Source organism: Salvelinus alpinus, chromosome 2 (genome assembly GCF_045679555.1).
Source record: "Salvelinus alpinus chromosome 2, SLU_Salpinus.1, whole genome shotgun sequence".
Classification (NCBI taxonomy): domain Eukaryota; kingdom Metazoa; phylum Chordata; class Actinopteri; order Salmoniformes; family Salmonidae; genus Salvelinus; species Salvelinus alpinus.
Window position 1 is genome coordinate 83,743,082 of NC_092087.1, and position 14,221 is coordinate 83,757,302.

Here is a 14,221-nt window from a genome sequence, read left to right on the forward strand (position 1 = left end):
AACCACAGATGACAGTTTCTCCTGGCCCAAAGACCACTTTCAGGGTGAGGAACCAGCTAACATCAAGTTGTAAAACAGTGAACTACTCCTTTAAGAAACACTGTCTCAGGCAATAGTGGCCGTGTTGGTAAGAACCCAAACCCGGTGTCTGTATAGCTTTGGACTGAGCGGGTGTGTCTGTGTGTGTGTGTACCTAGACTCAGCCTCTGCTACAGCTTCTGATCCTGTAGGAAACACAGACCTAAAAACACATGAGAAAGGGAACATGTCTGTGTGTGTGTACGTAGACTCAGCCTCTGCTACAGCTTCTGATCCTGTCGGAAACACAGACCTAAAAACATATGAGAAAGGGAACGTGTTTGTGTGTGTGTGTACGTAGACTCACTCAGCCTCTGCTACAGCTTCTGATCCTGTAGGAAACACAGATCTAAAAACATATGAGAAAGGGAACGTGTGAGTTGGTTGCAAGAGAGAATATTGTGTTTGCTTGTGCAACATAAAGTGTGTATTCTCCAGCACAGAGGATCATAACGCTGGCAAGTGAAATGTAACAGGTTATTTGGGTGTTTCCAGAAACAGCAGCTACAGCAGGGCTTCCAAAGGAGGAAGTTTGTCGAAGATGAATGTTCTCTTCTGAAACAGACTTTATTTAGCATATGGCCACACTGAGACTGCATTGTGGTTTCACCCCTTCTCTCTCTGTATGTGTTCATGTCTGTTTGTGTTTGTGTTTGTGTGTGTGTGTGTGTGTGTGTGTGTGTGTGTGTGTGTGTGTGTGTGTGTGTGTGTGTGTGTGTGTGTGTGTGTGTGTGTGTGTGTGTGTGTGTGTGTGTGTGTGTGTGTGTGTGTGTGTGTGTGTGTGTGTGTGTGTGTGTGTGTGTGTGTGTGTGTGTGTGTGCGTGCGTGCGTGCGTGCGTGCGTGCGTGCGTGCGTGTGTGTCTGTGTGTGTCTGTGTGTGTGTGTGTGTGTGTGTGTGTGTCTGTGTGTGTCTGTCTGTGTGTGTGTGTGTGTCTGTCTGTGTGTGTCTGTGTGTGTGTGTGTGTGTCTGTGTGTGTCTGTGTGTGTCTGTGTGTGTGTGTGTGTGTGTGTGTGTGTGTGTGTGTGTGTGTGTATACGATGAGACATCTTCTAAACAGCTTGAGAACAAGGTTCTGTTTGCGCAACTGCAGGACTGCATCATATCCTGTCTGTCAGAACTGTGACAAGGACAGTTAAAGTTTGGAGCTACCATCTCTACTAACCGTGCTGTCTGGGGGAATCGAGGTATGTAGCAGTTTCCTTTACAGCATTTCTTGTTGTTGTTGTTGTAGTTGTTGTTGTTGTCTATAGGATCGTATATTCATTAATGATGTGTCAAAGTTGATGTGTTTTGGGTTTCTGTTAGAGAACTATGCCTTTGTTTAACCTCTCTATCCTGTCCTCTCCCCCTTCCTTCCTTCCTTCCTTTATCTCTCTCCCTCTCTTTACCTATCCCCCCTCTCTCTCTCTCCCTGTCCCTCCCTCTTCTGTCTCTCTCTCTCTCTCCCTCTCTTTACCTATCCCCCCTCTCTCTCTCTCCCTGTCCCTCCCTCTTCTGTCTCTCTCTCTCCCTCTCTCTCCCTGTTCATCCCTCTTCTCTCTCTCTCTCTCTTCCGGTCCCTCCCTACCTCCCTCTTCTCTCTTTCTCTCTCTCCCTCTCTCTCCCTGTCCCTCCCTCTTCTGTCTCTCTCTCTCTTCCGGTCCCTACCTACCTCCCTCTTCTCTCTCTCTCTCCCTCCCCTCCCTCTTCTCTCTCTCTCTTTCTCTCTCTCCCTGTCCCTCCCTCTTCTCTCTCTCTCTCTTCCGGTCCCTCCCTACCTCCCTCTTCTCTCTCTCTCCCTCTCTGTGTCACCTCCCTCTCTCTCTCTCCCCCTGAACTCCCCCCAGACTTCCTGCTATGGAGGCAGTAGGTAAGTATGACTTTACAGCCACTGCTGAGGATGAGCTGAGCTTCAGGAAGGGAGACAACATGAAGGTAAAGAGGACAGCAATCCCCTTGCACACGACTAGTGTACCCTAGCAAGGGCACATAGTAAACATAAGTAGACAACCCTTATGTCGGGAATACTCCATGCAACACTGTCTTGCAAACCCATTGTTAGTTGATAGGTGCTGACATGTTGGTCACAGGCCTTTGTTATAGCATACAGTAAGCTATGTTGTGAGACGGTCAAATGGCAAACATGTATAAGTCATACGGTATCCACAGCATTTCCTGTTTGCACTCTTTGACTTGGTCAAATGGCAAACATGTATAAGTCATACGGTATCCACAGCATTTCCTGTTTGCACTCTTTGACTTATGTCAATACTTCTCCATTCTAACCACCTTATGTGTGTGTGTGTGTGTGTGTGTGTGTGTGTGTGTGTGTGTGTGTGTGTGTGTGTGTGTGTGTGTGTGTGTGTGTGTGTGTGTGTGTGTGTGTGTGTGTGTGTGTGTGTGTGTGTGTGTGTGTGTGTGTGTGTGTGTGTGTGTGTGTGTGTGTGTGTGTGTGTGTGTGTGCGTGTGTGTGCGTGTGTGTGTGTGTGTGCGTGTCCCACTCCTCTGTTCTCTGTAGATCTTGGGCACCAATGATGACTGGTTGATGGCTGAGCGACATGGAAAGAAGGGATTCATACCACGTAACTACATCGACATAAACCTACCCAGGTCATACTTATTACCCAAGACAATCACCTACCTAGGTCATACTTAATTACCCAAGACAATCACCTACCCAGGTCATATTTATTACCCAAGACAATCACCTACCCAGTCATACCTATTACCCAAGACAATCACCTACCCAGTCATACTTAATTACCCAAGACAACCACCTACCCAGGTCATATTTATTACCCAAGACAATCACCTACCCAGGTCATACTTATTACCCAAGACAATCACCTACCCAGGTCATATTTATTACCCAAGACAATCACCTACCCAGGTCATACTTAATTACCCAAGACAACCACCTACCCAGGTCATATTTATTACCCAAGACAATCACCTACCTAGGTCATACTTAATTACCCAAGACAATCACCTACCCAGGTCATATTTATTACCCAAGACAATCACCTACCCAGTCATACCTATTACCCAAGACAATCACCTACCCAGGTCATACTTATTACCCAAGACAATCACCTACCCAGGTCATATTTATTACCCAAGACAATCACCTACCCAGGTCATACTTATTACCCAAGACAATCACCTACCCAGGTCATATTTATTACCCAAGACAATCACCTACCTAGGTCATACTTAATTACCCAAGACAATCACCTACCCAGGTCATATTTATTACCCAAGACAATCACCTACCCAGGTCATACTTATTACCCAAGACAATCACCTACCCAGGTCATATTTATTACCCAAGACAACCACCTACCCAGGTCATATTTATTACCCAAGACAATCACCTACCCAGGTCATACTTATTACCCAAGACAATCACCTACCCAGGTCATACTTATTACCCAAGACAATCACCTACCCAGGTCATACTTATTACCCAAGACAATCACCTACCCAGGTCATACGTATTACCCAAGACAATCACCTACCCAGGTCATACGTATTACCCAAGACAATCAAGCAGTACTGTGTGTCAGTGTGTGTCGGCTATGTGATGTCTGTGTGTAAGCAGGTGTGAACACAATCCGATGTTATGAAAAATACTAAATACAATTTTGTTTACTGCTCTCCATCTCCCCCCACCCCTTCTCACCCACTCTCTCTCTCCCCCTCTCTCCTCCTCCCTCCCCCTCTCCCTCCATCTCTAGTTGGTACCAGGAGAGTGCTAGTCGAGGTGAGGCCCAGGAGTCTCTCATGGCCCAGCCTATAGGATCCTTTCTGATCAGGGGCAGCCAGAGCGCCCCAGGAGACTTCTCCATATCCGTTAGGTCAGTGTGTGTGTGTCTTTACATTAAAAAGCTAGATTCATGTACACGACAACATCATTGACCACATATTTGCCTCATATTTGCATCATATCACTATACCTACCTACCTACCTACCTACCTACCTACCTACCTACCTACTTCTCCTCCCCCAGACACGAGGCAGACGTGCAGCACTTCAAGGTGATGGCAGACACCAGAGGGCAGTATTACCTCTGGTCTGAGAAGTTCAGCTCCTTCAACGAGCTGGTGAACTATTACATGAACAACTCTGTCTCTAAACACAGCCGCATCTATCTGCTGGACACAGATACACAGGTACTGGTTATAAGTAGTTATAAGTAGTTACAAGGGGTTTATAAAGGGCTTATACATAGTTAATAAAGGAGCTGGTGGAGTACTACATCAACAACTCTGTCTCTAAACAGCATCTATCTGCTGGACACAGAAACACAGGCAGGAGTAGAACTATGGAGGATCCCTGAACAACTCTGTCTCTAAACAGCATCTATCTGCTGGACACAGAAACACAGGCAGGAGTAGAACTATGGAGGATCCCTATTCACTAAATGATGGTGTCGGGTACTTCAAGCTTGATCAGGATAAATAGCTAAAACTGTTCATTATCGGTTTATTGAATCTGAAAGAAAAGTTATAACAGTGCTCTCTCTCTCTCTAATTTCACTTTTCTTCCTAGGAGAGGGGATTCGGCCAGACCAGGACATCAGCCCCATCCTCTCAGCCCCAGCCTCACCAGCCCCGCGCACCCCAGCCTCACCTGCCCCTGCCCAGCATACCCCAGCCTCACCTGCCCCTGCCCAGCATACCTCAGCCTCACCAGCCCCGCGCACCCCAGCCTCACCTGCCCCTGCCCAGCATACCCCAGCCTCACCTGCCCCTGCCCAGCATACCTCAGCCTCACCAGCCCCGCGCACCCCAGCCTCACCTGCCCCTGCCCAGCATACCCCAGCCTCACCTGCCCCTGCCCAGCATACCCCAGCCTCACCAGCCCCGCGCACCCCAGCCTCACCAACCGCTGCCACGCACACCAGACCCCATACCCCCACCACAGGTAGTATACACTCTACAACCAAATCCCTCCCTCCTGTGTGTGTGTGTGAGTGTGAGTGTGTGTGTGTGTTTGTGTGTGTGTGTGTGTGTGTGTGTGTGTGTGTGTGTGTGTGTGTGTGTGTGTGTGTGTGTGTGTGTGTGTGTGTGTGTAGTGTGTGTGTGTGTGTGTGTGTGTGTGTGTGTGTGTGTGTGTGTGTGTGTGTGTGTGTGTGTGTGTGTGTGTGTGTGTGTGTGTGTATAGAATGGAGCTACGTGTCTAATCAACCCCTGTGTGTGTACCTGTGTTCCAGCGTGCGGCTGTGACCACGGGGGGCAGTGGTCTGATGCAGGTGAGAGCTCAGTATGACTTCAACGCCGAGGAGAAGGACGAGCTGAGCTTCAAGGCTGGTGACGTCATCGAGGTGCTAGAGTGTTCCGACATGTCATGGTGGAAAGGAAGACTGAGGGGACAAACGGGAGTGTTCCCTTCCAACTACACCAACCCTGTATGAGAGAGAAGGAAATGGTTAGCATTTAGAGCTAAATAATTATCTGAATTCATTATAGCAGACGTTCTTATCCAGAGCAACTTAAAGGAGCAATTAGGGTGAAGTGCCTTGCTCAAGGGCATATTGACAGATTTTTCACTCAGGGATTCGAATCAGTGACCTTTCGGGTTACTGACCCAACAGCCTCAACCGCTAGGCTACCTGCCTCCCTAACAATAACAATTATATTTCTGAGAGAGAGAGAGAGAGAGAGAGAGAGAGAGAGAGAGAGAGAGAGAGAGAGAGAGAGAGAGAGAGAGAGAGAGAGAGAGAGAGAGAGAGAGAGAGAGAGAGAGAGAGAGAGAGAGAGAGAGGACATAACAATTAGCTTTAGCATTAATTATACATATTGTAGCTTTCTTTCTGGTTTATTATGAATGTACTTTACCAACCAGGCTTATGTCAGGATAACTCAACTATTTAAAACTTCAGAACACAATTATTACTGTATGATTATCAAATAAATGCATTTTCTGTAAGCCCCTGTATAAAGCCTTATGTTAATCAATGTTGCAACATAACTACCATTAATTTTGAGTTTGACTTTTGTGAGAGCAATAGCCTTGGATCAACTAACTGTGGAATAAAACCAATTCCAGGAAGAGCCACAAATATCTGGGTTGTTTGAAGTCCAACAATAATCACAGTCTGACAGTCACGTGCATGATAGCCACATAAGCGTTGGGTGCTTCTATAGGGTGATTTCCGTCATATAATAAGGTATTTATCGTTCCGCCCCTAAGGCAGGTAATGCCGCGTTCAAGACAACTGGGAACTCAGAAAATAACGCGCTTTTGAATGGTCATCCAACTCGGAATTCAAGTAACTCTAGGATGCCCGAGTTTCCGACTTGGAATTCCGACTTGGATGACCATTCAAAACGATTTTTCACAGACGGAACTCGCTTTTTTTCCCGAGTTCCCAGTTGTATTGAACGCACTGAAGTCGGAGATTTCCGAGTTCCAAGTTCCCAGTTTTCTGAACGCGGCATTTGAGGTTAGCTGTCAAAGTCAAACGTCACACAGGTAGCCTAGGTAGGTAGGTGACGGTGTATCTTCCGGATCCTTTTCAAATCACACGGTAGCGGTTGTGCGACTTAACCCATAGGCTTCAGTCCAGCGGTGACACAGCGGTGTCCAGCCATGGCCGAGTCCCAGCTAACATGCATGGAGGACGGCCACATCAAAGAGAACGTCCCGGAGTCCAAACCGGAGTTTTACTACAGCGAAGAACAACGCGCGGCGGTTGAACAACTGCTCAAAAACGGTGACGGCGCGTTCAAAATGCGACTGAAAGAGGACAAAGTGAAAGACTTTCTCTCGGCCCGTGATATTAAAACGATAAGGAACACTTTCAAAGAATATGACACTGAAGATGAAGAGAAGAGCGGAGAAATAAAAGCGAAACCCGACGATTCCAAAGCGAACTCGGGGCACCATTCGACGTACTGGCCGCAGATGTCGGATACAGAGGTGCCGCCGTTGGATCTCGGTTGGCCCAACGGGGGTTTGTTCAAGGGGGTCACACGCGTGGCGGTTCACACGCACCCGCCAAAAGAGAACGGACCGCACATCAAGGAGGTCATTCGTAGGCTGATCCAAGAAGCTACCAAGGTGAACTGTGGGTATATACTGTTCAATAATGATGTAATAACATAATGATGAACTGATTAATGCAGGACTTATGACTGTGTTGTATTGGTTTATTATTGGGATAGTGATAGCCCTGGCCTATGTATCTCAAATGTGAGGTAGGAATCTAACTCATGAAGCCATTTTTTTCATGGGAAAGTAATCTATATAGTAATTTATCAGAGAACTTAAAATACGGCTGGGGGGGTTAGGGGAGAGGCGGTGATTGAATAGAGAGACTGGATGGATTGCCCGAATAAATGACTGATTGTTAGAGGCGTGTCTCAGCGGAGTGAAGCGGCGTGCGTGCGTGCGTGTGTGTGTGTGTGCGTGTGTGTGTGCGTCAGCAGGGGCCTATGGAAGTGAGTGTTTAAACTTGTAGAGCAGTGATCATCAACTCAACAGCAGGAAGATATTTTCTGAACAGAGGATTGTCGAGAGGCCTGAACATAATTACAAATCATTTGTAGACTACAAATTGACCGCAAGAAGCCCAGACAGATACATGTTTTGACTAAAACAGAATAATTTCAAACCTTGCTTACGTTTATATACGATCACGTGTCTCTCTGTTATGCCTGGGAATTCTTGGGAACATATTTCTTAAATGAAAATCACTTGGAGCTGATTTCCTGGTGCTTCTACAGTCTTTTACGTCCAACAATTAACTTTTTTTGTCATTTTTTTTGTTATTATTATTATTTCCAGTAGACTTGGGGGTCATCCACGGGCCATGAATCCTGTCTGATGACATATATCATTGTTGAATGCCCTCATTGAACGAACAGCTGATTTCCCTATTACACAGGAAACATTCTGTCATGTCAATTAAAGTTAGGTTTGCTTTCATGATTAGGCTATTCAGAGAACACATATACAAAGACACACACACACATGCTGTGTTTGGATGCGTACAACCTCACATTACAACAACACAGGAGAGATAAATGGGGTCCATTGTGATGAATGAACAAATCACTCAGCATGTTGGCAGCACATAACAGGGCGAACTGGAGTCAGAGCTGCTTATTTGAGTTGCCTTTAGCCACGTTTGTTTTATAGTGTATCTAGAGACTGAGTCATTTTGGACCCACCCATCTTGACGCAGTCAGTCAACCAGTCAGCCAGTGAGTCATCCAGTCAGAGCCACCCCATCAGCAAGTCAGTCAGTCAGTTAGTCAGGCAGTCAGTCCATGACACATTTCCTCCCTTTGTACAACTAGGTCTTAGAAGAACACACAATCACATTGATGTCTTGTTCCGGTTTGGTTTAGGCCGTCATTCTAAATAAGAATTTGTTCTTAACTGACTTGCCTAGTTAATTAAAGGTTAAATAAAACATGTTAAAAATGATTGTGTCAATACAGTATATTGTTACAGGAGTATGTTGATAGTTGAGGATATGTTAAACCTGGGCCTATGTCATATACAGTATGTTACATATATGACAGTGTGTTAATGTGAGGTCAGAGGGCGGCAGGTAGCCTACAATGTCATGTAAATGTACATGCACTGTCTATCTATACCTACAGGCGATTCCCCCACAACTCTGGGCTGAAGTTTCCCCTAGGTACAGATCTAGGATCAGCTTCCCCTCCCCCGATCCTAACCTTAACCATTAGTGGGAGAAATGTAAAACTGACCCAAGATCAGCACCTAGGGGCAACTTCACCCTACTTCTAGTTCACCTACCTGTCAAGTGAGTGAATGAGAAAATATGAAAGTCATTTCTCAGGTGTGTGTGTGTGTGTGTGTGTGTGTGTGTGTGTGTGTGTGTGTGTGTGTGTGTGTGTGTGTGTGTGTGTGTGTGTGTGTGTGTGTGTGTGTGTGTGTGTGTGTGTGTGTGTGTGTGTGTGTGTGTGTGTGTGTGTGTGTGCCAAACAGGATTTCATGGAACACCGCAGCCTGCTGCTTTGAACCAGTGTGTTTAATGTTATGAGAAATGGAGAGAATGTGGTGTCAAGTACACACCACCCACACATCAAATCAAATAGTTTGTGTCACATGCGCCGAATACAGCAGGTGTAGACCTTACCGTGGAATGCTGATTGACAAGCCCTTAACCAACAATGCAGTTAGAGAAGGAGTTAAGAAAATTAAAAAGTTTAAAAATTAATTAAATAAAGAACACAAGAAAATTACATAACAATAACGAGTGGTCAATATAAATAGTTTGGGTGACCATTTGATTCATTGTTCAGCACTCTTATGGCTTGAGGGTAGAAGCTGTTAAGGAGCCTTTTGGTCCTAGACTTGGCGCTCCGCTACCGCTTGCCGTGCGGTAGCAGAGAGATCAGTCTATGACTTGGGTGATTGGAGCCTTTGCAAATTTTTGGGGCTTTCCTCTGACACCGTCTGGTATAGAGGTACTGGATGGCAGGAAGCTTGGCCCCAGTGATGTACTTGGCTGTACTCACTACCATCTGTAGTGCCTTACGGTCAGATGCCGAGCAGTTGCCATACCAGGCGGTGATGCAACCGGCCAGGATGCTCTCGGTGGTGCAGCTGTAGAACCTTTTGAGGATTCTGGGGACCCATGCCAAATCTTTTCAGTCTCCTGAGGGGGAAAAGGTTTTGTCGTGCCCTCTTCACGACTGTCTTGGTATGTTTGGACCATGATCGTTCGTTGGTGATGTGGACACCAAGGAACTTGAAACTCTCGACCCGCTCCACTACAGCCCCTTCAATGTTAATGGGGGCCTGTTCAGCCCTCCTTTTCCACAAACACACACAGTCTTGTACAGCTAACCTTGTGGGGACACACAATTCAGTCCCATTCAAAATCATATTTTCCCTAACCCGTACTCTTACCCTAACCCATACTCTTACCCTAACCCGAAAACCTGACCTTAACCTAACCATAGCTCCTAACCTCAACCCTTAACGTAATTCTAACCCTAACACTAATTCAAACCTTAACCCTAAACCCCCTAGAAATAGCATTTGACCTCATGGGGACTAACAAAATGTCCCCAGTTGGTCAAATCTTTGTTTGTTTACTATTCTTGTGTGGACTTCTGGTCCCCACATGTATAGTTAAACACGTCCACACACACAGACACACACTCAGTAGTGATACAGGGACCTGCATAATCAGGTGTGGTGTGTTTAGCTTAGCAGACTGTGGTTGTCTTCATCTACATACAGTAGAATAGATTACTGTGTAATCTACATCACAACATTGACATGGATGGCATTAACAAGGAGTGGATTTTGTTGCAGCTACTGTTAGATGGAAGACATTGTGGTGGTGTAGGTTTTTAACTTGAATTATTTCATACTGTAACTTGTTGTTTCTCTTTGCCCGTACTCATAAAGTGTATGGGTTAGAGTAGGAGTGCTGATCTAGGATCAGGTCTCCCCGGTCCATTATGATCTAAAAGGCCAAGCTGATCAGCACTCCTACTGTACGAGGCTTTGTGAACATAACACAGGCCCTGTTGTTACAACGGAGAACCCTTCACTCAGCATGTTTCCTCTGGAGAATGTTGTGTCAGCATACAGCCTTTTCCTTGTCTGAATGAGAACATTCATGTGAATGAAGAAACCTTTTCCTCCTCCACCCTTTCCCATTACTAAGGTCATCTCAAGAATAAAGCTTTTGTAGGGCTGCTAGTTAAGCCTTGTTCACATTGGCATTTTGAAGTGACTCAAATCCTATTTTTTTTCCTTTTGACTGAAAAGAAAGTGTTATGTTGTGGACACATTCAAGTCAATGTATCGGTCTCATCCTACTCCAGAGAGTTCTAGGTCCATGGAAATTCCTACTTTTTCAATAATTCCCCATATCAAACAGAAAGTAAAAGCTAAGCAGAACAGAACCAGTTCTGAGGAAAGATAATAGCTGAGATTCCACTTCCTTGTTCCTTCCTCAGGTGTTTTATGTTGTGTTAAACCCCTCCCCACATACCTGTCTCTGCTTTGTCTCTGCCAGCCTGGCAGCTTCGGGGAAACTAGGAGACATGTTGGGGCAACTAGGAGACGTGTTGGGTCAGCTATTTCCTTCCATTGAAATACGTAGGCGGCCGCTTAAGCATTTTTTCAGGCCCCTAAGTCCAAACAATGTAAAAAAGAAAAAAATTGTGTCCGAAAAAAAAATATATATAAATATAAATATATGTTTCATTTTAGGGATGAAAAAAACGCTTTCAGTGTAAATTTAAACCACTAAAATCAGATATAAAGTATGTAGTAAAGATAATGGACATATAGATTTGTTCATAGTATCATCTCTGAGAACTAACAATCACCAACATTAAAGCTCAGGGAGAAAGTTGAAAGTCCCCAAAACAATGAATTTAGCAGTATTTATTTTGTCATGATGTTTGAGAAACAGAACACAGCGTTAGCCATGGCACAATGCCAAGCACTGCAGGAAACTACATTTAGAACTGCAACATTGTCTCTCAGCTCTGTTGTAAAATGTGCAGAATTGGCTTAAAAGTTCCAAAAAATGTCTCTACACCGCCAAGATGTCACTGTTTATAAGCCTTTATAAGCCTAAGTGTTTTCTGTAGGCCCTGCTTGTGCTTTCAGCCTGACAGTCAGTGATTGTTGTATGGCCTTTTGTCAGGGAGGTTTTTCATTGTTTTATTGACTTTCAAGTGATATGATTCACTACTATTGATCTTAATCACTTTTTATTTCCATGGATTGTTCTAGCTATATTTCATATACATTGTGTAAATTGTATGTTTTTAAAAATGTAATTGTTGACCGTTAAATATAGTTTGATTTTAATGTATTTGCTGTGTTTCTCCCTCCAGGTGTTTAAATAAAGTTTGATTGTATTTGATTACCCCTGCATCTATGTGTGTTTAAATAAAGTTTGATTGTATTACATTTTTAAATAAAGTTTGATTGTCTTTGTATCTTTCAGGTGTTAGCTATAGTCATGGACCTGCTGACAGACATCCAGATACTGCAGGACCTGCTGGACGCGGCGTCGCGGCGCTCCGTGGCCGTCTACATCCTATTGGATGTCAGCGGGGTTCCACACTTCCTGGATATGTGCTGCAGGCTGCAGGTCGGAGCTCAGCACCTGCGGGTAAGAGACGGTCCCTCATACTGAAGCAGAGGACATTGAAGGCTTTAGGCTACTCACTTATGTGTTGAACAAGGGCCCTGTGTCATGTGTGATCATGTGACACGCCTGGGGGATCAGTAAGGGAAAACTGTAAGTCGCTTTGGATAAGAGCGTCTGCTAAATAAATAAAATGTCACGTGATTTTTGGCATCTTAAATTCAACAGATTTCTATGTTAATATGCACAGATGGTAGTTTGGATATGGGAGGTTTAACACCGATGAGTTGATGGCTTTCTGTGTGCATTTTGTTTATGACTGTGTCAAGTTACCATAACCCTAACCCTTTATATAACTGTGTGTGCTGTATCTTTCAGAACATCAGGACTCGTACAGTTCAAGGTACAGGGTTGGGTCTGTCCTTCGGTAGACTCCTTGGTTCTTTGTGTAGTAAATACATGCTGGTGGATGGGGACAAAGTTATGTTCGGCTCCTACAGGTGAGAGAAAGTAGCTGTATGCTTCTCTCTATCTCTCTCTTTCTCTCTCTCTCTTCTCTCTCTTCTCCCTCTCTTTCTCTCTTTCTCTTTCACTCTTTCTCTCTCTCTCTCTCTCTCTCTCTCCCCCTCTCTTTCTCTCTATCTATCGCTCTCTACCTCTCTTTCTCTCTCTCTCCCTCTCTTTCTTTCTCTCTCTCTCTCTCTCTCTCTCTCTCTCTCTCTCTCTCTCTCTCTCTTCTCTCTCTTCTCTCTCCCTGACTTTCTCTCTTTCTCTTTCTCTCTCTCTCTCTCTCTCTCTCTCTCTCTCTCTCTCTCTCTCTCTCTCTCTCTCTCTCTCCCTCTCTTTCTCCCTCTCTTTCTCTTTCTCTCTCTCTCTCTCTCTCTCTCTCTCTCTCTCTCTCTCTCTCTCTCTCTCTCTCCCTCTCTTTCTCTCTCTCTTTCTCTCTCTCTGTCTTTGTCTTGTGTGTGTGTGTGTGTGTGTGTGTGTGTGTGTGTGTGTGTGTGTGTGTGTGTGTGTGTGTGTGTGTGTGTGTGTGTGTGTGTGTGTGTGTGTGTGTGTGTGTGTGTGTGTGTGTGTGTGTGTGTGTGTGTGTGTGTGTTACTGTGTGTTTATTTCCAAGACATAACATATCTGTTCTTTCTCTTCTAGCTTCTCTGCTGTGTGTGTTTCACTGTGTCTTTATTGAAGACCTAAACATCGTTCTTGTGATCTTCTTCTCCTCTAGCTTCACATGGAGTTCGTCTCGGATGGACCGCAACATGATCACGGTCATGACTGGCCAGGTGATCGACTTCTTCGACCGCGACTTCTGCGAGCTCTACGCCGTCTCCGAAAAACTGGACCTCTACAAGGAGTTCAACCTCAGCCCACCTCCCAACATGGCCGCCGCCACGCGGCTCAAAGTGGAGCCCGTAAAACCCCAGTTACGAGTCGCCACATCCAGATTCCAGGTCAGTCTAGGCAACTCGCGTGGAGGTGATCTCCTGGTGCCTGCACATAAATACCACAACCCCAAATACTCTTTGGTGTACGGGAACAGTGTTCCTGGACTGACGGGGTCCTTGCAGGATCTACCAGGCATAGAAAAGACGGCTATAACTGCGGGTCCTGAGGGACTAACGCAGGTGAACAGCGAGTGGTTGGATCAACTCACCCCGCTACCACCCGACGGCGGGAAGGTCGGGGCGAAAAAAACCAACAGCATTTTGGAGAAGAAATCCCGCTCTTTTAAGAAACTCTTCAAGGGGAAATCGACAGCCAATCAGAGCGTGGACACCGGGGGTGATAGCCCGGCAACCAGTCCAATCTCCTCCCCCACATCGTTGGGAACCAATAGTATGGAGGAGATGAATAACCTTGAAGTCATGGTGAAACAACCAATGAAGAGTAAGAAGTTTAAAAAGAGCCTGAGGAGTGTTTCTCAACAGACTGTCAACACACAAGACGATGACAGTAAGTTGTTTTTCTTCTGTCATTATTTTAGCTCAGTTTGATCCTCTCTCCCTCTCCTTCTCCCTCTCCTTCTCCCTCTCCTTCTTCCTCTCCCTCTCCCTCT

The 14,221-nt window shown here is 45.5% G+C and overlaps 2 protein-coding genes across 2 annotated transcripts; both read left to right on the plus strand.

The window, feature by feature from the left end:
* The first annotated feature begins 1,126 nt into the window (after window positions 1-1,126).
* On the plus strand, window positions 1,127-5,796 carry LOC139567971 (GRB2-related adaptor protein 2-like). Its single transcript, XM_071389615.1, has 7 exons — window positions 1,127-1,263; window positions 1,906-1,993; window positions 2,577-2,668; window positions 3,796-3,915; window positions 4,069-4,231; window positions 4,611-4,985; window positions 5,275-5,796. Exons 2-7 carry the CDS (start codon window positions 1,916-1,918, stop codon window positions 5,473-5,475), a joined length of 1,029 nt encoding a protein of 342 aa, XP_071245716.1. The 5' UTR covers window positions 1,127-1,263; window positions 1,906-1,915; the 3' UTR covers window positions 5,476-5,796.
* A 711-nt stretch (window positions 5,797-6,507) lies between these two features.
* On the plus strand, window positions 6,508-14,182 carry LOC139567969 (protein FAM83F-like). Its single transcript, XM_071389613.1, has 4 exons — window positions 6,508-7,124; window positions 12,022-12,189; window positions 12,544-12,665; window positions 13,391-14,182. Exons 1-4 carry the CDS (start codon window positions 6,654-6,656, stop codon window positions 14,157-14,159), a joined length of 1,530 nt encoding a protein of 509 aa, XP_071245714.1. The 5' UTR covers window positions 6,508-6,653; the 3' UTR covers window positions 14,160-14,182.
* The last annotated feature ends 39 nt before the right edge of the window (window positions 14,183-14,221 follow it).